This window comes from Elephantulus edwardii, unplaced genomic scaffold (assembly GCF_000299155.1).
Source record: "Elephantulus edwardii isolate Elephantulus edwardi_28Jun2011 unplaced genomic scaffold, EleEdw1.0 scaffold00006, whole genome shotgun sequence".
NCBI lineage: Eukaryota > Metazoa > Chordata > Mammalia > Macroscelidea > Macroscelididae > Elephantulus > Elephantulus edwardii.
Window position 1 is genome coordinate 13874581 of NW_006399756.1, and position 24636 is coordinate 13899216.

The 24636-nt window shown below is 40.8% G+C and overlaps 1 protein-coding gene across 1 annotated transcript in view; it reads left to right on the forward strand.

The window, feature by feature from the left end:
• The window catches only part of KIAA1598 (KIAA1598 ortholog), a 121396-nt gene that overhangs the window by 45527 nt on the left and 51233 nt on the right, over positions 1–24636 (forward strand). The window contains exons 5-10 of the mRNA XM_006879908.1: positions 4825–4993; positions 7391–7488; positions 8382–8463; positions 11593–11687; positions 19911–20057; positions 22118–22271. Of these exons, the coding sequence (XP_006879970.1) occupies positions 4825–4993; positions 7391–7488; positions 8382–8463; positions 11593–11687; positions 19911–20057; positions 22118–22271 (745 nt within the window). The remainder of the gene's footprint in view (positions 1–4824; positions 4994–7390; positions 7489–8381; positions 8464–11592; positions 11688–19910; positions 20058–22117; positions 22272–24636) is intronic.

A 24636-nucleotide genomic window follows, 5' to 3' on the forward strand; every position in this document is an offset into this window, starting at 1 on the left:
AGTGCAACAACGAATGAATGGAAATCCAAAGTCTTTATAAATTTTCATTAAAATTAATAATAATAAAAAGGAAAATTAAAAAAAAAAACAACCCCACCAAAAACACAGTGTATGGGGATGATACAATGAAACATAGTGTGAATGGAGGAATTCGTGAAACACAATGTATAGAAATTAAATAATGTGTATGACTTTTGTATGTAAACAAGTATATATAAAAAAAGAAATCAGCTGTTGAAAATTCTGTGGACCACAGTTTTACTCTGACATGCATGAGCTGGGGTTGACCAGCTAGAAGCTGGTGGATTTGGGTACCTGGTTTGATAAAGATATTAAACTCTTTGAGGACAGAACTGTTAACTGCAACTATTTCTCACTTCTAAATTGTTTGGTTCTGTGACTTTTTTACTTACGGCAGTAGTGGAAAAAACTACTCTCCAGGTGTTTTGTTTGTTAGCAACTGACTCTGGAGGCGAGAGTGACCCCAGCTGGGATGGTCAAGGCTTGTGATGGTCATCTTGACTAGGCCATGATTCTCAGTGGGTTGGAAGTCCTGGAATGATGTCATCTGGCAGGTATGAAGTGATGTTTTCACCCTCACTATGTGGTCTGATGTAGTCATCCTCCATTTTCAGAAAATGCCTGTTTTTTGTGACGTGATCAGCTCTTTGGAACCGCATTTTAATAAGTGAGAAATAGGTTCGTTTGGTTATCGAGTATTATTATGATGGTTCCCTGTGAAAGAAGTTCAGCTTCAGTTGGTAAAATTAATAGTTTAACTTTTCCCCTTAACATATTTTGGAGTCAATAAGAATGCATATGGATAAATACTTCCATTGAAGCAAACTAGCTGATAAATCATCTCTGAAAAGAAATTGATAAAACACAAAAATAACTCTTCGTTATTACTAATAACTTGTTTTGTTGAAAACTATTGTTTTCAACTATGAATAATTATTAATAGTTAACTACTGTTAAAAATTATTATTAATAACTATTTTCTGGTTGAAACCAACTTATAGCTGACCCTTCAGTGGGTTTTTGGAGATTGCAAATTATATAGGAGGATATTACCCATCTTTCTCCTGCAGAGCAGCTGATGGATTTGAACCTCTTGCCTTTGGTTTGGCTTTATAACTCCTTACACCACTAAGCTGCCAGTTGTTGTGTATCGTCAAGTCAGAATTGACCCTCCAGTGAATTTCTAGAGGCAGTAAGTCAGAGGCACAAGAGATTGCCCATCTTTCTTCCGTGGAACAGTTGGTGGATTTGAACTGTGTACCTTTGCAGCAGCGCAGTTTCTTAATAAGCTAATCTTCCTGAATTCTTACTGTATGCCAGTCACTGTATTAAGTACTTTGCATGTGGCATCTCATTTGGTTCTCATATTTCCCTATGAATTGAGGCAGTTTTTTTCTTCTTTTAGTCTGGTTTGCTGATGAGATAACTAAGACACTAAAACCTTTTCTCTCTCTCCCCATTACGAAAGTCACACGTGTTAAGGCAGGTGTGACTCTGCAGAATTGGGAGGGTCACCTGTGACCCTTAGTCTTGATGTACAGCAGAAGCACCCGAGGAAGCTCTGACCAGGCCACCTGGGGTAGCACTCCGGACAGACTTGAATCTGTGATGGGGCTGAGCCCTGGGAAATGTTAAAGAGCACCGTTGAGATTCTGAGGTGCAGAGCTGAGAATTACTCGTTTCCATATTAAGAGACAAAATTAGAAATTGCCTTGAGCTTTTTCTACTTTGTTTTTGGTTTGTTATTTCCCCTATAACGTTCCCAGAAGATGCCACAGTTTGAGAGTTGACAAGCAAGGACTTTGTGCCTCTTGTGTTGTGCAGTGACACTCGTGGTTTCTGACAGAACCTACGACACTCCACTGGGCTTCTCCAGTTTAAGGAAGAGGGTTCAGAAGAACCATGGACCTTCTCTGTTGTCCTTTACTCTCCTCGTGGAATTCGAGGAACTAGATACTGGAACTTTGGGGTTGGAGACAGAGATAAACGTCGGATTCCCTGAAACGGCACCATAGGAAGCCAGGAAAAGTCCATCTAGGGATCCCAGCCACTTCCAGAAAGTTCTTCCCAATTCCCTAGAGAGGTCCAGGGAACTTCTTAAGTGCCAACCCAGGGGAGACAGTAAAAACTGGGGCCTGTGTAAGGTGGACACCTGTCAGAGAAGGAAAATGCTTTTCCCACTAAAATGAGAAATGTGGTGCCATTGCACCCTGCAAAGATGGAAAGCTTGTGCCACCCAGAAAATCCAGGTGGGCCTGTAGAGGTCTGGCTCCCGCTGATTCCAGTGTATTTCATTTTCTTATTATTGACGTGAAAATCAGATGGCCCCTGGTGAGTGGGCTGGGCTTTCCCTGTGGGAAACGCCAACAGGCGGTAGCCCTGAGCACTAAGGGGAAGACCAGTGGCAGAGCAGTACAGACCAAGCAGCTTATCTTGATGTGAGATTTATTTACAGGCGCAAAGGGTGATTTAGTTCCTAATGAGGTATGTTTTTATTTGTACTTAGTCAATTATTAATTCAGAGTTTATCTTGATGGCCTGCGGCCCTTCATAAAGGAATTTTATTTTCTACTATGGAAATCCCCCTGGTAAATAGCTTCATGTATTCAAATTAGAGAAGACTTCTAATTTTTCAGAAATGTTGTTAATGTGCCGTCAAGTTGCCTGCGACCCATAGTGACCCCCTGTACGCAGCAGCTCCAAACCCTGCCCTGTCCTGAGCCAGTCTTACTCTGGCACAAAACCCCCATTGCCCCAGTTACTGTATAATCCATCTCATTCGGAGTCTTTGGAAATGTTAGCAAAACCGTATTTTCCTTCTGTGTCCACAGAGCACTTTTGTCTTTGTGTGTGTTTCCTGTAAACATTTATACACACATTTGTGCACACGTGGGATCATCAGCTACACAAGAAGGTGATAATTGAGTTTCTCAAACTAAAGACCTACTCATTTCTACCCAAGGGACGATAAATTATTGAGTTAGGATTTCTTTCTTTCTTTCCTCTTATAAGTTGAAACTATCATTAGGATAAGAAGCCTTTGTGACACAGAGGTTAAGCCTCCGCAGCTAATGGAAAGGTTTGCAGTTCAAACCCTGCCCCTGCTTCATGTGAGAATGGTGACCGTCTTTTTCCTGTAGAGATTACAGCCAGCAAAGCCTGTGTAACAGTTTGACTCTGTCCCGTAGAGTCTCTATGAGTCAGAATTGATCCAACAGCAATAGCTGTACAATGTGATTTGTAAACCTTTATTCATATAAAATTTTTAAAAATAGTAAAATAAGCAAAATTACTGTTACATAAAAAACCCCAAAATAATAGCAGCTGTAGCTTTTTGTTTTGTTTTTTTAGAAATAATAGAAACACACCTTGACTTTCCTTTTACCATGTATTAGATAGAACTCTGTGCAGGTAGCAGGATAGTTGGACTAGAGGGATTGTTGTTGTTGGTGGTTTTTTTATTATTTTTTATTATTTTGTGTGTGTGTGTGTGTTCCGTCAAATCGGATTTAACTGGCATAGGAGAGTGGCCCTCCTTCTCCAGCAGAGCATCTGATGAATTTGAACTGCTTACCTCTGAGATTGCAGTGCAGCTTCTTGCCACTAGGCCACCAGAGCTCGCCTAGAGGGTGTTTTTTTTTTTGTTTTGTTTAGTCTGGTTTCTCTGTTCATATCCAATTCTGGTGCTTAGGACAGGGACCCATGCTGACGCCCAAGGGCAAGAAGCCCCACTTCCTGTGAGGAAGGGCGCAGACCTGACCCCGATGCCCAAGAAGGGGCAACCCTAGGCTTTTTGTTTTTCTTGCTTTTTATTCCTCCTTTTTGTTGTTGGTCTTGTGCTGGGTTTGTTTACAAAAGATGTTATTTTGTTTAACCAAACATTAAAAATTAAAACATAAAAAAAAAGCAGAAGATTGTTAGAGAGTGATAGCAGTCCAGGACAGGGCTGGAACCAGGGTCAGCCATTCCTCTGTTGCTTTCCGTGCCTCTCTCTGCGCTTCAACAGGGGTCTTCACTTTGATTGACTCCCTCCCTCTGGTCCTCAGTCTAGTGCTGGAGTGTAGTCACTGTCAGATTTTTTTCAATCAGAAATAGAAACTCATCTCACTGTTTGAGCCTCTGCATTCCTAGGGAAGAGATCTGATTGGTCAATTTTATTTCATGTGCCTCATCCCTGGACCTATTCTCTGTGGCCAGTGTTGTTGTTATGTGCTCTTGAGTTGCCTGCGATTCATAGCGACCTTATGTACAACAGCCTATCTCTATCCTGTCCCAGTCTGTTTCTGATGCACTTACCCACGTTATTAATGATTTGATTTTGTGGCCAATAGGATGGGATATATTGGATATTTGCATAAGACTTATGTGGAGTTCCTGTGTCCAGAATAGAGGATGCCATGTAAACAGACATTGACAAAGTGTTCACAGCACACCAGACAAGCCATTTGCTTGAAGTAAAATGTCTTCATTAAGACTGTTAATGATTATGAATGAATTGAAATTTGATTTCCTCTACACTTGGTATGCTTTCTCTTAATTTCTCCTGTATTTCTCACCAGTTTTTAACAAGCATTTCTCCATGCTGCTGGCTGTGCTCCAGGCATCAGGTCTTACTTAAAGCAATAAGTTTAATATTAAAAAGTGTAAACAGAACCTTGTTTAATGAATTTGCTAATTGTTGTTTCCTGCTGTGACTGTTGATGGGGAGGTAAGACAAAAACATGTTTAATTTGTCTGTTGTTTAGGAATCCAAGATGCTCATTTGACTGCTGGTAAAATCACTGCCTTTATATTTCATTTTAGCTAAATAAAGAAAATAAAACATTGAAGAGAATCAGCATGCTCTACATGGCCAAGCTGGGACCAGATGTGATAACAGAAGAGATAAACATCGACGATGACGATTCAGGTCCAGACACGGAGGGTGCCGGTGACACTTGTGTCTCGATACAGTGTCAGAAGCAAATCAAAGGTAGGAATCAGCTTAGTCATTGGGTGGGTTTTTCACTCCCATTAGGACTGTGTTTCTCAAACCTGGCTATACAGTGGAATCATGTGGAAACTTAAAAATATACCCATAGCTTACCCTGCTCCCCAAACACTCTTCTTTGGCCCAGGATGTAGCTTGGGCAAACCATGATGGTAAGACATAGCCAGTGACCTTTAATTCACTGACTTTTTTGTTAAGGTTAGACTGTAAACTAAAAATAGCTGTTTAGACTATAAACTTCCTAAGAAGAGACTATGTAAAAAAGATTTTTTATTTTTTTTTTATCAAATGAAAAAAAATCTGTTTTTCACAACCATATTTTGTGAACGTCTCTTGCTTTTCTAGTTCACTGTTGGAAGTTTGGGGACAATTCTGTCTCAATTTGCTTAGTTTGTGACCTCGAAGAATATGCCATCTAATTTAGTCAAGAAGCTATAGGCATATAGTGGTAAGAATCTGCACTGCAGTCCAGAAGGCACAAGGTTCAAATCCACCAGCTGCTCCACAGGAGAAGGATGGGCAATCTCCTCTGTGTAATTAACTGCCTCTGAAACCCGCTGGAGGGTCAGCTGTGGGTCAGTTGTGACTTGATGGTACACAACAACCAACAAGAAGTATGAAACAGTTGTGTTGGTGAGCAAGCATTGTTGTCAGGCAAGATCACAGGTGCCACTACTTAACGCTCATTTGTTTCCTTCATGACTGTCACCTGCTCGTTGCTGTCCAGTGGGAGCCCACTCAGAGCTGACCCTCCACTGGGTTTCCGAGAATGTAAATCACGTGCAAGGAGATCACCCATCTTTCTTTCTTGGAGCCACTGCGAGATACACCTTGTGTTTGTGATGTGTAAGATGAACAAAAGCAATTTTTAGCTCACTGACTTCTGGAGCCTTTTAACTTTGTGCACATGTCAAAAGCTAGCCTCTTTGGTGAGTAAAGTTTCCACTGGAAATAAAAAGAAAGGATGTACAGACACCATCATTATCCTCTATCCCCTTAAACCTATTACCAAAAAGTAGAGCCCAACTTACAGCAGCCCTTGTAGGACAGGGTAGAACTTCCCATCGGGTTTCCAAGGCTGAGACCTTCACAGAAGCTGTCAGCCACAACCTTCTCTTCAGGAACAGCTGATGGATTTGAACCCCCAAGCTTTTAGCTAGCAGCTGAGTGTTTAACACTGTGCCACTGAGGCTCCTTCCATTCTCTTAATTAACACAAAATAGAATTGCTGGGTGGAAAAGAGCATTTGGAAGGATTTTTCTTTTGCTCAGAATTCGCCCATCTGTGAAATCTCAAATAGCGTGGCCTCTTGTCTGTCCTCAGGGTTAGAGAGCCATTGGCGAAAGTAATTTAGAAATAAGTCTCCGAGAACTTCAAGCTGGGTTCATGTTAAAAATTGGATTTGATTTATAAATAACTACATAGCAGGTTTCTTACTGCTCCTGGAAAAAGGTAAAAAAAAAAATTAAAATCAGTTAAAAACCAAGTGGCAGAGCAGTAGGTCTGGCTGGGTCTGAACTGAAGTACTTTGCACTAATCCGTGTTTTTTTCTTTTTCTTTTTTTTTTTTTTACATTTGAATGGTAGAAGTAACTTTAATACCATAAGCTTTTATAGCTACAGTTGCTAATATTTTCATTCTAGTAACAAGTTTTTCATTAACTCCCAATAAAAAAATTATTAAATAAATTAAGAAACAAAGCACCCACAATTCTGGAGAGAAAATTACTAGCATTAACTCTTCTTTCAAATAGGTTATATTTTGAGTCAGCTCAAATAATGTTTAAGGGCTATAAATTGGCAGCAAGTCAGGAGTTTTATTTTTTTTTTTTAGTTTTATTTTTTTATCCTCTTCAAGTTAAAATCCCCAAATTATTGACTGCCCAATTATTTGTTTATATTGTATTGTGACAAGATCCTGTAGTCATTATGAAATAATGAGAAATTAGCACGAAGGTTTAAAGCCTAAGGCTTAAAGAAAAAAAAAAAAAAAAGAAATCTACTTCCAAAATGCCAGGTAGTTTTCTAGAATATGAGTTTGATTGAATATAAAGAAAATAAGATGTGGTACATTTAATATAGTGAGATCACTGATAGAAAATGCTGCTAACTGTGGGTCATGGCTGGGTAGCCCTGTTGAGACAGATCTTGGTGGACTTGGCATCTTCATTTCCTATTTAGTCTCGAATAACCTTGACCATCAGCTCTGTATGTTGTTGTTATTAGATGCTATTGAGTCCGCTATGACTCATAGCAATACTGTTAACAACTGACAACGAAACAGACTTCCATTTTAATTTTCTTTTTTACCAGATTGATTACTTCTTCTAAAGTGATTTGGATTGTACTTTCCCCCCACTTTTTCCTCTAAAACATGCAGAACTTCAAGATCAAATTGTATCTGTTCAGGAAGAAAAGAAGACATTGGCCATTGAACTGGAAAATCTCAAGAGCAAACTGGTAGAAGTGATTGAAGAAGTATGTATCTTGGGCCTGAAGGCAAGACCTTTGCTTTGGTGTTTTAAGCTGGTTGGAGACCAGTGGAGTTAAAGTCTTTACATTGGAAAGTATTGAATTCCTGATGTGCCAACCACGTGCCAGTTTTAACTGTCCCTTCACTCCCCTGCTTCAGATAGACAGGCGAGTACAGAGAATAAAATCATAAACATTTATGTTCCCGCCTCTAGACTAATAAATAAGACACTCAAAAACACTTGCGTGATCCCTGCTGTCTCCATTTTTTCATATGTGAGACATTCTGTGAGAATGTAGCCACTGTTTTAAGCCATACACTTGATTGCTGATGGTGAAGAAGGAAGTATTTTGCTTCTCCAGTGGATTCGTGGCCCAGTGGAAAGTCTATCCCTATACCTATCTACCTGTTGAAGGTAATGGTCCAGTGGGTTCCAGGGAGTATGTAGAGAATTTTTTTTCACTTTCCATTTTTGAGCTGTCTTCTAAGAGTGAGAACATAGCATTGTCCTTTTTTCCACGAGGCTGCAAGTTGAGGGTCTGTCTTCACCGTCTTGATCAAATGTGTGTGGACCCAGCTGACTCATGTGGTCATCTCTGGATTTTTACACAAAGCAACCGTGTGTATTGGATGATTTGAACACTATCCTGTTACCTATGCCAAGTGCAATATGAAAATAAGCTCTGTACCCGTGGCACATTTTGCCTTAAATAGCTACCTTTGAAGCATGAGGTAGAACTTTAATGGCAGGGTAAAACATTGCAAAGGCAATTTCTGCTTTAAATGATACCATGATGTTGAAAGTTGTACAGCAGTTGGAGCACACACATTGCCATATGTCCTATTTTACAATTCTGCGTATTGTTTTTTCTCTTCCATTGAATTCTTTCATCTTTAGGTAAATAAAGTCAAACAAGAAAAAGCTGTTTTGAATTCAGAAGTTCTTGAACAGAGAAAAGTCTTAGAAAAGTGCAATAGAGGTATGTGTTCGTGGTCTTTTTTTCCTCAAATCCATGTGCAGTTTGCTTTGTTTATGTATGTTTTGTGTTATCTTATGCCTGTGCTGATCTCCATTGAGTTTCCCAGGCTCATGGAAGGAGAGGCCCATCATATCCTGTGGAGCTGCTGGTGGATTCTCATTACACATCACACCACACCACACCACACCACGAAAGCACCTTTTATCTTGCAAAAATCTCTCCTCTAACATTGTTTTCCCAACATCTACACACTTAGTCTTCCTCATTCTTATTTGTTTGTCACTTATCTTGGAGCCTGGGGACATTTAAAAGAGCTCTCATTTGAGGAACTTGGGACATACACATTTTGGAGCTTCAAAACAGAAGAAATCCTGCTGCTGTCCTACCCATACTTTATGAACATGGTCATATTGACTATCTGCTCAGCAATTTTATGTTTGCTGTGTAGTTTAGGATAGCTCAGTCCAGAAGACCTTATGGCATTTACAGAAATACATGCAGTATGGTAGGATAAAATGATAAGTTCAAGGATCTTGAAAATGTGACAAAGGAAGAATTAAGTGTGTAGATTGATAAACAGATTTCTTTTTTTGCTCTGAAATCTTGTACACTGTGCCTGTGTGTCTGAAATCTAGCTTTGAGCTGCCTAGGGGCCACTGCAGTGAGGGATTCATGACCATTTATGTGCATTACACAAAAATACACTCAGTGGTCAGGAGAAGCCCTTGGTACTGGAATGAAGGAGAAATCTCTCCCATGGCTTGCCCAGAGAAAGCTGTTGTGTCTGCCGAAATGACCTTATCCTTGTTGCTGCAAAACAACATTCTCAAGGTCAGTTTCTTACACCAGCCAGTGTAGCCTAAGGGAGTGTGATGCCTCGGGGCTGTTCTGCAAAGACAGTTCTAAGGAAGAAGACTGAAGAATGGGTTGGGGTGAAGCAAAGCCCCAAATAGCTCCCTTCCTGATTGAACTCTGAAGCTGACAGGAAATCTTTAGATTCCAGGGCTTTCCATGGTGTTACAGGCGGCAGCTTTCATCCTTTACCTCTCTTAAGAATTGAGATTGTCTTTTCTCTAGTAAATGAAGGACTTGTGTTTAAGTGTAGGAGGTGCATGAGATTGTGACAGTTCTCAGCTCACCCTTCACTTCAGAAGGAGAAGGAGACTTTTTGGGATTTGTGCGTCAGGCTAGACATAGAGGGTCTTTTGAAGGATCCTCCCATGGGTCTTGTCTTCAGAGAGCCCTTCGCTGAGAATATGAGATCCTAGAGTTAAATGCATGAAGAAGGCCAACCTTGTTTGTTTCAGAATCAAATCAAAAAGGCCAGGTCATGTGAAATTCACATTTTGGTCAGAGTTTTTTCTAAAGCTGCCAGAGTGTCCATTTTCTTGCCCAGAGAGAGTCATAGTTGTCTTCGTTTTCTTTCTGAATTTTCTTTTTTAAATAGGGTTGGAAATCATGCAGCACTCAGGGACCTGTAATTCCCGCTGCAAACCACCACTTACTTTGCTTTGCTTGAGAAAGACTCTTCGTCTTGCATCTGAGGAGGCAGCCGATTTACCGCGCGCAGAGTCTGAAATTCTATGTCATTACCCGGCAAACCAGTCCTTAGTCAGTTAGGATTGAAGTGTGCTGGGGAACAGCGTGTGAGAGCAGCCATTAGGAGACGTTTTGAAAAGATTTTGTTGATATGACTCAGCTCAGGTTGAGGTACCTCTCAAGAAGCTGATGGAGAGGCCAGTGTGAGTCTAATTTCTAACACCGTCACTCCTCCTGGCCTTTCGACATCATTTTGTAACAGAATAGACCACGACATGACTGCAGTTGCAGTGAATCCATGTGGCTCTTACCCCACAGGACTGTCTCTTCTCTTTTTCCCCCCTTAATTGTGATTTGATTGAAAGCTTACAGAGCAAATTAGTTTTACACTCAGTCATTCAGACACATTTTGTTTTATAACGTTAACTGCAATACCTGACTCCTAACAGAACCCCTCTTGTTTCTTCCTGGTGCTTCTTGTCTCCATAATCCTCCTATCCTGCCCCTTTCTTGTTTTCTCAGCGTTATCGTAGGGCAAATGTTGCCCTTCTTGGGTGGTTCTTTTTTCTAAGGAGTAAGTTAGAATTGTCTGTAAGGTTTTCAGGGTGTGAGAGCAGCAGACTCCCTTACCTTTCTCCCTCAGAGAGGCTGGTGGGTTTGCATTGTCAACCTTTTGGTTAGAAGCTGGTTGTGACTGTATATTCTGCCACTTGTGTCTGACTCTTCATGTTTTACTCTGTGTTTCTTTGATTACTAATCAGGATGAGTTTTTTGACATATACCATTGGGATTGGGGCCTCTCTCTGAAATACATGCTTGTGTTTTTCTGTGAATTACCTGTTCATATTCTTCTGTGAAATATCTGTTTATAGTTTTATGGAATATTGAGGGAGAGGAGGAAACCAGCAAACAGACAACTAAAATAGACATGGACTCATTTTGTACCTTTTTTTTTCCAAATAAAAGCTTTTTTTCCTCCTGTATATTATGAATGTCTTTCCATCCATTAAATACATTCCTACTACATAATTAGGCACACTGTTCAAATCTACCAGCTTCTCTGCAGGAGAAAGTTGATGTAAACTGAAGTCCTATTTACTGCTTCTGAAAACCCACTGGAGGGTCACCTGTGGGTTGGTTCCACCTTGACGGCACACACCAGCCAACCACAACCATGTCATTAGAGTGGACGCTTGCTGTCCGTCGTACATAGCACATTTTACTGATACTCCAGTGTAAGACCATCTTTATACAAGAAATCCAGTGTCTGTAAGAAGACTGTATCTCAAGTGTTTCCAACAAGGACCCACCGACCATTCTTGTAACTAAATCGGTGTGTAGCCTGTGCTTTGTGGCCTCAGCCTGTACATCTGTCCATTCTCAGAAATGGGATTGTTGGGTCAAAAGGCAGCAATGATTTTAGAGTTCATGATTCATGTTGCCAGACTGGCCTCTGAAGGTTTTATCACTGGGTATTCCTACCAGCAGTGGCAGGAGGTTAAAGACGCTTCTGGACATCATTGTTCGTCCACGTCATCCGTCCACTCAGCACTTGGCTAACTTATGGTCCACTTGCTTTCCTTCTCTTAGTTTCCATGTTGGCAGTGGAAGAGTACGAGGAGATGCAGGGAAACCTGGAGCTGGAGAAAGACCTTCGGAAGAAAGCAGAGTCCTTTGCTCAGGAGGTGGGTTATCTTGCTAAGCTCTAGGTGTTCACTTTTATTTTTTAAAATATTTTATTGATATTTTAATGAAAGTTTACAAAAACTTGGATTTCCATTCATTCATTGTTGCACATTTCCCCCCTACCCTCCCTCCACTCACTTTTCTCTTTAAAAAGATTCTTTCATTATTGCACAGTTTCCTCTCTCTCCCCAACCCCCAGTCTTTTATTCCATACTGTTGTCATTCAGATAATACTCAATCATATATTTCTTTTAGACAGTTCTTTTCCTCATCTGTTTCAGTGCGTTGTTCATTATTTATCCCCTCTTGTCTTACTTTCTCCCCAACCCCCTTGTCAGTCTTGTTTTATAACAATGGCATTCTACAGTATTTGTCCTTTTGTGACAGAAATATTTCACTCAGCATAATGTCCTCCAGGGTCACCCATTTTGTAGAATATATTTTATGAGTTCCTTGTTTTTCAGTGCTGCATAGTATTCCACTGTGTGAATATACCACAGCTTCTATATCCATTCATTTGTTGATGGGCAGGTGTTCACTTTAAAGAAACCCGACTTTGCTGATGACACAGAAAACTATTTGTTCAAGCTGGATTAAGAATATCTCATTTTGCTTTCAGAATCAGCTAGCTGATTTAGGGTGAGGGTTGTAGGGTAGTTTCAAGTGGAACACACTTGGTATCGGAAGATCTGGGTTCAGATTTTCCCCTGTTGGTTACCAGTTGTATTACCTCAGAGCAGCCTCTTACCTGTGGGAGCCTTTCTTTTCCCATCTGTAAATGGGTGAGTATATCAGCTTAATTCATTGAGTTTTAGAATCAAATGGTGCCGTATTTAGAAACTATTCTACAAACTTCAGCGTATAGCATCAGATCCAGCATGCTGCATCGAGGATGGGAATTGTGTTTAGGAGTACTTGTAATTTTGTGAAAAGGTCACCTTCTATACAAATGTCAACGAGTTCCGCCTAGCCTCAAGAATCAGAGCCACATCTCCATATGCCATCTCGGGTGGCACTCTTGTGGTATCAGCGTCATCTCTTCAGCCACCATGCGGTGCCCTTCTTGTGTGAGTCGGTTCTTCCTCTAGCCGTGGAACGTTGCCACGCTGTGCACACATTATCTCTGTCTTTCACCGGTGTAATGATTTTCCTCTCATGTTCGAGATAAGCTTGATGCTTCTCAGGTTCCAGCTTACCTGTGTCGACATGCTGGCATTGAGTGTCCCATGGCTTTGGGACTGGTCTCCTGGGAAATGATGAGACACCAGGTGACTGAACTGGGACAGTTCAGGGTATCGAGTTATTCGCTTGAAATCTCCCTTCTGTAGCCCTGTTTCGCATCTGTGCATGCTTTGCATTGGAGAAAAGTAGCCGAGGAAATGAGAAACAGCCTTATGGCAGAAGTATCTGAGACACAGAAGGAAGACAAAGCATGGGGTTATGAGAAATGACATTTGAAAATCAGACTATGGTTTTGTGCAGCAGGAAACCTGTACTAGCAATGAACCCTGTAAAAGGTTTAATCCCAGCAGCTCTGATTTGAAATATTATGATTCATTTTATTCAGTGAGTTTAATGAAAGGTGAGGAAATATTGTTCTCCTATTACTTGGAAGAAAGAAATAAGATTTGAAGTGTGTCAGAGCCCTCTGGAAGCAGCAGCAGCGATAGAAATAATAGAACGAAAGAAATAGCGGGGAGGGAGTGGTGGAGATAATGTGAAGATGCCTTCACTGCAGAACAGAAAAGGTTGCCTGACTGCGACCTGAATGCCAGGGCTGTACTTGGAGAGACAGTTTGCGTTTTCCATCTGGTGTTTGTAGGATGATGTGAGAATACAAAACAGCTTGGAGAGAAACTTGAAGGCCACAGCAGTAGCAGCAGAGATGGGTGGAAGCAGCCAGATTCCACTGAGAATAGAAACGAAGATTTGCTCTGCTGCCGTCCAGCATGGCCACAAATTTTAGAGATTGCTTGAAGCGAGGAGACTGATGCTAGTGAGCCCAGAACGAGCAGGAGATAAAGGACAGAGGAAGAAGAAGCAACAACAGTGGCACTTAGGCAACTGAGAGCTTATTTGTTTGCAGTGATGTGTGATTATTTTCTGGTATCTTGATTTCAGCCATAACCAGGGCTGCATTCCTTGGTCTAGAAGCTCTGTGGCTGACCGTGTGGTATTTTAAATACTGAGGGTGTAGCTTCCAACACGCACACCATCACAAGCCAACAAACCGACGGCCGTGTTGGTATGAGCTCCTTCTAACTTGCAGGCATCTAACGATAACAGATTCAGTTGACACGGCAGTTGTTGTTGTTGTTATTTGTCATCAGGTTGACTGCAATTTGTAGCAACTTGTGATTCATAGAAAAGCTCTAAACCTTTGCCCTGGCCTGCGCCATCCTCGTGGCCTCTGGAACGGTCAGGCCCATTGTGGAAGTCACTGTCCAGTCTGTCTCATTGAGGGTCTTCGTCTGTTTCTCCCACCCCTGCCTTTCCCAGCATGGTATATCTCTTTAAGGACTGATCTTTCTGAAAAGATGCCCAAAGTTTTATTTCTATTTGACACGATTTAAATTTTCAATGAATTTCTAGTATATTTTTCTTGCAATCCAGAATGTTGTGGGTTTTTCCCTCAAGGTGTAATAGATACCTTGTTGAACATTTATTCCCAACAGAAATGTCAGATTATTAAATAGTTGATTCTCCTTTTAAAAGAATTCAGATGATGCTTGGGTGCTGTTTTAACAAGAAAGGATTATGCACAAATAATACAGTATCTTCTTGTTTATCTTTTTCTCTGGGAAGATTTATAGTTTTATTTTCGATTCTGAATGCACATGGAAGTTATAAGGCAGAGGAGTAAATACTTGTGTCTTGGAGGAAGCATACCCAGCGCTCTCCTCAGAAGGAAGGAGGGTGAGATTGTCTCACATCCTCCAGGGATGGTATTAGGAGGGCTCAGTCCCTGGAGATCATGCTTGGAACAGTAGACTCCCTAAAGACGAGGAAGACCCCCATTGACATGGATCTACCAGTGGCCCGAGGCGTAACAGCACTTGAGAGGATGCCAGAGGATCGAGAAGTGTTTCATTGGACCACTGTGAGTTGGAACCAACACAGCAACTCCTAATAGAAGCATGAGACGGTGCTATTTATTTGTCCCTAAGAGACTGAGATTGTTGACAACTTCAGTTTGCTTGGCTGTACAGCCACCACTCTTGGCACCAGCAGCCAGGAAATTAAAACACGTGTTGCAATGGCAAAGTCTGCTGGCAGAGACCTCTCCAAAGTGCTGACGAGCAATGATGTCAGTCTGGAGACTAAGGTGTGCCTGATACAGAACATGATCTTTACAATTGCTGTGCATCAGAGAGCTGGAGAGTGACTAAGGATGATAGAAGGAGAGTTAAGGAACTTTTGAGCTGTGGTGCTGGAGAAGAGTATTGAATATACCATGGACTGCTAGGAGAACAAACAAGTTCAGCCTGGAGAGGGTGAAGCCAGGCTGCTCCTTGGAGGCAAAGATTCTGAAGCTTCATCTGACATACCTTGGACATGTTGCAAGGAGGGACCAGTCCTTAGAGAGGGCCGTCATGCTTGGGAGGGTGGAGGGACAGCACAGGAGAGGAAGACCCTCGATGACACGCATTGATTCTGTCACTAGGGTAATGGGGAGAGGCATGTCGGAGACAATGAGATTGGCAAGGGATAGAGCAGGGTTTAGGGCTGTTGTACATAGGGTCACTATGAGTCACAAAGGACTCAATGGCACATAACAGTAACAATAACATTGTGAAGCTCTGGTGGCTTAAATGGTGAGAAGCTGTGCTATAATCTTGAAGGCATGGGATTTAAGTCCACTAACTGCTCTTTGGGAGAAAGATGGATGATTGATTAATTGCCTCTGGAAACTCGTTGGAGGGTCAGCTGTAGGTCGATTCTGAGTCAGTGGTACATAACAGGAACACAGCAACGTGCTGAGGCCTCCATCCTTGTTCATTTTGAGACACACACACACACACACACACACACACACATTCTCTCTGTCCCTGCTTGCATATGCACGTTTGATGGTATACCCACACCATCTCTTTTTATTGCTCGTTCTCATGGAGAGAGTTGGGCAGACAGAATATAAATTTCACCCAACATGGTGGTGAGCATCTGAAAATGTGATTTTTGTACTATAAAAAGGCCTAATTTCAGAGTTTGTAAAACATTTCACACTTGGATTATCCTTGGGCCAGCTTGTGTAGCCTTAAAGAAGTAACAGATGAATAGGAAATAATGTTTTCAAGCATATAAAGTTGTAAAGATTAAATGAAAATGTAAGTAGCTTGATAAAGAACTCAGTAAATATTTGTATTTCCCTTTACCTTTAAGCTGTTAACTGCATTCACCACTGAGCTGGTTTAAACACAATATTAAGTCTAGTAAGTAATGAAAACTACTAGCCAGATGGTTAAAACATGTGAGTCACACAGATCTGGGTTTAAATCCTGGGTTTGTCACTCTATCACTGGGAAAGTTGCTAGACTCTACTGAGCTTCAGTTGCTTTATCAGTAAAATAGGGCCGATTATGTGATCTTCTTATGGGGCTGTTCCGATAATTAGCTGAATAATGAATGTAAAGTGGTTACAACAGTACAACAACAGAGAACTGCCAGAATTTCAAGCTGGATACAGAAGAGGACATGGAACAAAGAGTATCATTGTGGGTGTCAGATGGCTCTTGACTGGTGGTACAGAATACCAGAAAGATGTTTACTTGCGTTTTATTGACAATGCAAAGGCATTCAGCTATGTAGATCCTAACAGATTAGGAATCATGTGAAGAACGGGAATTCTGGAACACCTCATTGTGTTCATGCAGGCCCTAGCATGGAAAGCAGACGCAGTTGTACAAAGAGAACAAGAGATGTATGAATTCTTTAAAATCAAGAAAGATGTCTATCAGGATTGAATCCCTCCCTTCACCAAATTTCCACAGTCTGTATGCCAAGCAAATAATCTGAGAAGCTAGATTAAATGAAGAAGAACGTGGCATCAGCGTGGAGGAAGACTCCTCAACAGCCTGCATTAAGCAGGTGACACAGCCTTGATTGCTGAAAGTGTAGAGGACTTGTGACATTACAGATGAAGATCACAGGCTACAGCCGTCGGCATGGATTAAACCTCAACAGAAAATAAACAGAGATCCTTGTGACTGAATCGGTAAGTAGTATCAAGATCAATGAGAGGCAAGAAGCTGCACTGCAATCCCAGAGGTTTGTGGTTCAAATCCACCAGATGCTCTGCTGGAGAAGGAGGGACAATCTCCTCCTGTACCAGTCAGATCCGATTTGATGGTGCGCACGTGCGCGCACACTCGCGCGCGCACACACACACATCAGTGGAGAAAAAGATTGAAGTTGTAGTTAGTCTTACTTTGCTCCACAATTATCACTCATGGAAGCAGCAGTGAATAACTTAAGAGATGTATTTTAATGGGCAAATCTGCTACAAAGGACCTCTTCAAAGTGCTAACGTGGAAGGATGTCATTTTGAGGACTAAGGTGCACCTGGCCTGTGCCATGATATTTTTAATCATCTCATAATACACGGGGCTGGAATGTAGTTTAGAAGTAGTCTACAGCAGCCAATTGGACTCTACAGAGGCTTGTTTGCTGGTTCTGATGAGGGTTAGGGTGGAATGTTGACTCATCTATGATTCAATGGCACTTAAGAACAACAACATAGAGAGAGAGCTCTGCTGGCCTAGTGGATAGAAAGTTCTGCTACCAGGCCAAAGGTGGGTGATTTTAATCTGTGGCACTCAGGCCTGGTTTGAATTGTTTTTGATTAAACATTCTTTTTTTAAAAAACAAAACAAAACAAGCACATTCTTTTAAGTGGTATAACACTTGTCTGTCCATTTGCTGTACAGAAGTAACTCGTGGCTGCTGTGATGCTTAACACTGTGACACTGATGTGTCAAATGTGATAATGGTTACCCATGGTGGACAGTGTTGGGTGGAGCTCCCTGATTAAAACAAACTTGGAAGCCGTAGTGGCATCTATTTCCGAAATAGCTTGCCTTTGGAAACTGTGAATGTGGAGAAATGACGCGGAGAAATGGTGCAAGTTATACAAGTGTTAAGGTCTTTTGTTCATAGGGTCACTGTGAGTCATCTACGAATCAATGACACTTAACAACAACATAATACACATGAAAGTTGGACAATGAATAAAGGGAATAAAAGGAATGTCTTTCAATCATGATATTGGGGAAGAATATTGAATCTACTGCGGACTGCCAAAATAATAAGCAAATCTATTTTGGGAGAGGGAGCTCTGGCAGCCAATTGATAAGAAGCTGTACTATTAGCCCGAAGGCAAATGGTTTGAATCCACCAGCTGCTCTATGAAGAAGATAGACTGTCTACTCCTGTGTGTTTTACCGCCTCCGGAAACTCACTGAGGGTCAGCTGTGAGTTGGTTCAGCTCGATGTACACAACAACAACAACATCTTAGAAGTGTGACCACATTGCTCCTAGGAGGGCGCGTGGATAGACTTTGACTCACATACTAGAGCGTGCTGTCAGGAGAGACCAGTCACTAGAGAAGGACGTGATGCTTGGTGAAGTAGAGGACCAGTGACAAAGAGAAACCCCGTGGATGAAGCTAGATCGACAGAGTGGCTGAAGCTGTGGGCTCAAACACAGCGGTAATTGGGAGGAAGACAAAAGCCTGGGCCATAGTGGGTTCTGTTGCTGTGAATTGGACTCAACTTGATAGCGCCTAATCAAGCAGTTAGTAATGAACTTTAAAGCAGTCATAAATACTAAAAGCTAAAGTAGTGTTGTTGCTGTGTGCCATCGAGTGGTATTTCAGAGGCAGCTGATCACATAAAGAGGAGAGTGCCTGACTTTTTCCAGCAGAGCAGCTGGTGGATTTGAACCACATGCCTTCAGCATTGCAGCACAGCTTCTTACCACTAGGCCACCAAGAGCTCCCCGAGAACAAAAACCTTGACATACAGGCTAAATTTATTGTTCGAGGTTTTGGTAAAGGAGCTACAGATTATACGTAAATGATAAACTATAGCATATACTACTTTTAAAAGCTTGGAAAGGTGGAGAGTGCCGATGTAAGAAAGGAAGACCCTCAACTAAATAGATTGACACAATGACTAACAATAGGCTCAAGGATGGAAGACATAGTGAGGACGGGACAGCATAGGGGAGGGTTCGTAACCTTTGTTCAGAGCGTCACTGTGAGTCAGAGCCAACTCTAAACCTCAGTCCCACAGAAATTCTTAGACTATGCAGTTCGTCAAATGCCTGTGCCCTTTCATAAAAATCTTCCCGGGCCTTTCTGTGTGTGATGGTTTAGTTGCTGCTTCCTATAATTACCTTTTTTAAAAAAAAAAAATTAATGAAAGTTTACAGAGACTTAAGGTTTCCAGTCATTCATTGTTGCGCTTTTCTCCCTGCCCCCTCCCCAAATTCACTCTTCTTCTTGAAAAGTAAAAGAAAAATGATTTTTTATTTTTATGCAGTCCCTTCCCCCAGGTTCACTCCACTATGCAGCTTTCATTCTGGACTCCTGTCATGACAAGACTACCCAATCATATATCCATTTTAAACAGTTCTCTCCTTCATCTTTTTCAATGTGGTATACAGCATTCCTCCCCTCCTTTTCTGTCTTCTCTCAACCCTGTTTTACAACAGTGGCTCTATGCAATATTTGTCCTTTTGTGACTGAGATATTTCATTCAGTATAACGTCCTCCAGGGTCATCCATTTTGCATAATATTGCATGAGTTCCTTTTCAGTGCTGCATAGTATCCCATTGTGTGAATATACCAGCGTTTCTCTAGCCATTTATTTGTTGATGGGCACTTGAGTTGTTTCCAGCTCTTTGCTATTGTGAACAAAGCTGCAATAAACATGGGTGTGCGTATATCTGCTTGGGTGGCAGTTTCTGGTTTCTTTAGGGTAAATTCCCAGTAGTGGAATTGCTGGGTCAAAGGGTGTTTCTATTTGCAACTTTTTGAGAAAGTGCAATACATCTTTCCATAGTGGTTGCACCATTTTATATTCCCACCAACACTGAATAAAGGTTCCAGTTTCTCCACAACTTTGCCAGCATTTGATGTTTGCTGTTCTGTTACATTTTGTTACTCTTACTGGGCTAAGATGAGATCTCATCGTTGTTTTCTATAATCACCTTGTACAGATGCTCATTGAACAGAAGAAGTTGAAGAGACAGAGCCAGCTTCTGCTGCAGAGCTCAGCCCCTGACCAGCAGCTTCTGAAGGCTCTCGAGGAAAATGCCAGACTCACCCAGCTCCTTGAAGAAGAGAGAATGAAGCATCAACAAAAGGTACTGCCATCTGGTCTTCTAGAGTCATGAGATATATATTCCAGTCCTGTCATTTATAATTGTATAGTCCCATGTTTTCCCCTAGGTACTAATGCCATTAAGAAAAAGTCTAACAAAGGAACCTAATTTAATGGTCAACTAAGCTTTATTAGACTTTATAAAGTCCTTAAACTTTGCAAAGAATCAGAATAGGAGGGAGATATAAGCCAAAAAAGAGGTTGAGCAATGCCAGGACTAGACGCTTATGAGCTGACTGTGTTTTTTGGGGAGCCACGTATACTTGGTTTTGTTAGGAACCATTGAGTCAGTTCTGACACCAAGCAGCCCTTTGTATAAGGTAAGGAAATCTTGCCCAGTCCTACTCCATATTCACAATCTTGTTGTGTTTAAGCCCATTGCTGTTGTCAGCACGTTAGTCTGTTTTTTGGGGTGTTCTTTTTTATCACTGACCTTCCTTTTTCCAAGCACAGTTTCCTTTTCCAGGGACCAGGCCCTCTTGACAAAAGTATATGAGACCTTGCCACCATCCTTTCTTCTAAGGGGCATTCTGGCTGTGTATACTTGTTAGGTGTTAGACCAGGAGGGTGTATTTGTCTCACAAAGCTTGTCGGAGGGCATAGATTGTATTCAAAGAGGAAAGAAAGGAAAAGTCTATGATAATAGTAATTGTTTGCTTGGAAGAATTTCTGATTTTGTACCCTTGTGCAAATGTCTGTGTTTAAAGACTTTCTAAGTGGGTATTTCAGTTTGGAGGAGTGGAGCTGCTCCAGCCGACAGCCCACCTCCGTGTGCCCAGCGGCAAAGGTAGTCGCTATGGTAGGTGGGGAAGGAGGAGAGGTGAAGAGGTGGAACAAAGACTTGAAATTAAAGAAACCACTTCAGGAAAATTACATCAATATTTATGCCACTTACCACCAAGTACCTAGCTTGTGAAGGCTGTTTGTTATCACCTATCAAAGTTCCTCTCAGGCACACTCTTGGCATTTAATCTTTGGACGTTCTGATGTTTGTTTACAGAGTTGATGGGCATTTAGAGTTGATTTTTTTTCTCTCTCAATAAGAAATGCTGGTAGATGTGTAGAGTACCTTTGAGTAGATAGTAAGAGACTGGGTACAATGTTCACCCCTGGAACAGAAGAACACTAAGAATTTAGCATTAAGATAAGAGAGAAAAGAAAAACTTGGTCTTTGCTTGGTTTGTGTTGAATTTACCTAACTCATTTAGTAACTTGCACATACCTGTAATCTACTGAGTGAACCCAAAGATATAGGAGTCATTAATTGTGTATATACCTTGTTGGAACCTCGGCAGAGGAAATGAAGATGGTGTAAAAGTGATGAAAGAAATTACAGCATTCACAACCTCAAAAACTGTTACAGCCTATAGCATATGATATCATTATTCTAGATTATCTTTCATTTGTGTAACTTACAATATTTGCCTGTCTTGTCAATTCCCTGGTATGTTCAACAGTCTTTCAAACATAGATATGCTCTGTGTTTCTCTTCGGATTTAAACAATAGCCTATGTTCATTGTAAAAAAAAAGTTTAGAAAATACAGATAAACTTAAAGACGACTGCCTAAGAATCCTGTATTTTGATTATTCCCAAACTATGTATGCCATGAACACATATGTGTCTTTCTCTGTCTATAATGCATATAAATATGTGTTTACTTTGAGAGAAAAACAGAAATGATGCTAAGCATACTATTCTATTATCTTATTTTAAGTTGATAAAATATCAACTATAATCTTATTTTAAGTTGATAAAATATGTTCCCATACTGGTGTATAATGATCTATATGAATTAAAATGGTTCTATAGTAACTATTTTATTTTTTAATGAACATAATTCATTACATCAATAACACTTACATTGAGCCAGATATCTGGTAATTCTTTTAAGTATCATCTTTCTCCCAGAATTGGCATTTTTTAAAAAAATGGGTTATTGCCTTGTTGCTGTGAAGTGCAGAACGAAAGAGAAACATTCCTTCCTCTTTCTCACAAAGAAAAAAGTACCACCCATTAAAAAAAGCTTGTTCGGAACTCACAGGTCAAAGAATTAGAAGAACAACTGGAAAATGACACTCTCCACAAGGAGATCCACAACCTCAAACAGCAGCTGGAACTTCTAGAAGAAGAGAAGAAGGAACTGGAGCTCAAGTACCAGAATTCTGAGGAGAAATCCAGAAATCTAAAACATTCAGGTAGCGCACTGATCCAGTTACAACGTCATTATTATTAAAAATAAAATGTGGATTTTTCACATCTGATTCAAAGCCTGATAAATAGTAAGTCCAGGAAATGTTTGGGTGTTATTGAAAAATACCAAGATTTATGTTTAAATGGCTTATTTTTAATTCTATTTCTTTCAGTACAGTATTGTTGTTATTTACTGTCCCAATTGGAACGGGACTGATTCCCAGCTGACCTTCCAGTGGGTTTTCAGAAGGAAAAGGGAGGAAACTGCTCATTCTTCTCCGCTGTAGCGACTGGTAGATTTGAACTGTGTGCCTTGGGGTTGACAGTGCAATTTCTTACCACTAAGCCACCAGGAACTCCCTAGTTTAGTAGAAGAGTCACTAAATAAAATGATTCACAAATATTTAGACTGTTTTTAGGACTTAGGTCCTTTGTTAACATCACCTGTAGAATGAGGAGACAGAAACCATTAACATGGGAATATAAAAACTTCAACATTTCCCATTCCTTAGAAAGCAGTGCTCAGAAAAAGCTTTAGTTCATTCACTTTAGGGTGCATTTAAAAAAAAAAAAGAATTAAACTTTTTAAGCTGTCTTCATCTTTGGGGTCTAATTACACATGTGAAATAATACTTTCAATATCACACCTAACAATAAAACGGGCAACAATATGTATATTAAATGGAGAAACTTTTAAAGCACCAGGGAATGCTTAACAGATTTATTCATTCAGTTGTAGAAAGCTTAACAGGAATCTGTGAGTTGGATTAACACACAGCATAAGTAATGAGTTTCTGTTGGAAGTGGATAATTTAAGGAGGCAGGCCTTTTCCTTTATAACAGCTTCCATATTCACTTCAGGTGTGTGTCATTCATTTTATCCTAGAATTTTGAAACCCATGCAGAAGAGCTATGTAGGATTTTTTCACCTTTTAATGATATTCAGTGCTTTTGACTGCACAATGAAGATGGATTCGAATTTATTGTAAAAAGAACTGATTTCAAATCAAGACAGAGTCCATTATTTTGAATAGTGAAAAACAGTGAATATTAGGGCATCCTGAATGCAAAGCCATCTTTATTATACAAAGATGGGACAGACAATAAAGGTGTTTGAGACTCAATTTTTCAGCATATTTATTTATTACCTGCTGTCCGACCTGGTAGTGTTAATGTGTCAGGCTGCTCACCCTAAGGTCAGTGGTTCAGATCAACCGCCTGCACTGTGGGGAACAGGTGGATAGTTTCCTCCCATAAAGATTTACAGCTTTGGAAACCCGAGGGTCACTAGGCTTCACAATTGATGATTTAATGGCAGTGGGTTTGATTTTTTGAGCATGTCTTACCAGGAACCCTGGGGACCCAGCACATTAAGTGTTAGGCTGCTGAAACAGAAGGCAGACAGTTTCAGCCTATCAGCCACCTTGAGGGAGAGAGAGAAAACGTTCTCCTCCCATAAAATGCACAACCTTGGAACCTGACCGAGGGTCACCATGAGTGGTAATAGACTCCATGGCCGTTGGTTTGCTTTGTTCGGGTGTGTTGGAGAAGGAGTAGAAGAGAAGTACCAGCCAGCCTCCTCTGGTATGCTGTAGGAAACAGAAGCGCGGACTCGATGTGGCTCATTTCAGTGATGAAGATAAAAACCAGTTGGGCAGACCGCCGGGAGGTCATGGAAAATGGATGGCTGGGAAGCTAGCTCCTGAACAGACAGCCTCCTCAGAAACTACAGTCCATGTGCCTATTAATGTCTGTAATAAGCATTTAAACGCCATTTCTTAAGCAATAAAGAGTGTGTGTGTGTGTGTGTGTGTGTGTGTGTGTGTGTACATACTCTTTGACATTGCTAAACTCAAAGCCATTGAAATGATTAGGACACTTGGTGACCTGGTATTGGGTTTCCGAGACTATAAGATCTTAATTGGAACTGAGGTAGATTCAAACCCCTCACCTTTGGTTAGCAGCCCGACATAGAATAAGCCACAGGTTCCCTTCATATGGCTGGTACTTAATACGTGTCTGTTACATTAGAAACTGGTGTAAATAGCACTAAGAAATTATATATCCAGAGTGTTCTTCAAAAGCTCACAAAGTCTCTGAATTCCTCACATTTGGAAGGCTGAGTTAATGTAAAAGAATGAATAAATCCTGGGAAGTTGGTTCAAATCCAGGACTCTGGTATTTACAGTTTATGAAGGAACTTAAGTGGAGGAGGAAAAAATGCAATTATTAAAATTCATTTTTAAATGCCCTCTTCAAAATGTATTCTTGGACTGTATGCTTTTAAAGTCCAGTACTAACAATTCCTTAGTGTTTGAGTATCACCCTGTGCTGGTACAAATATTTCTCCAACCCCCTCAATCCTTTTTC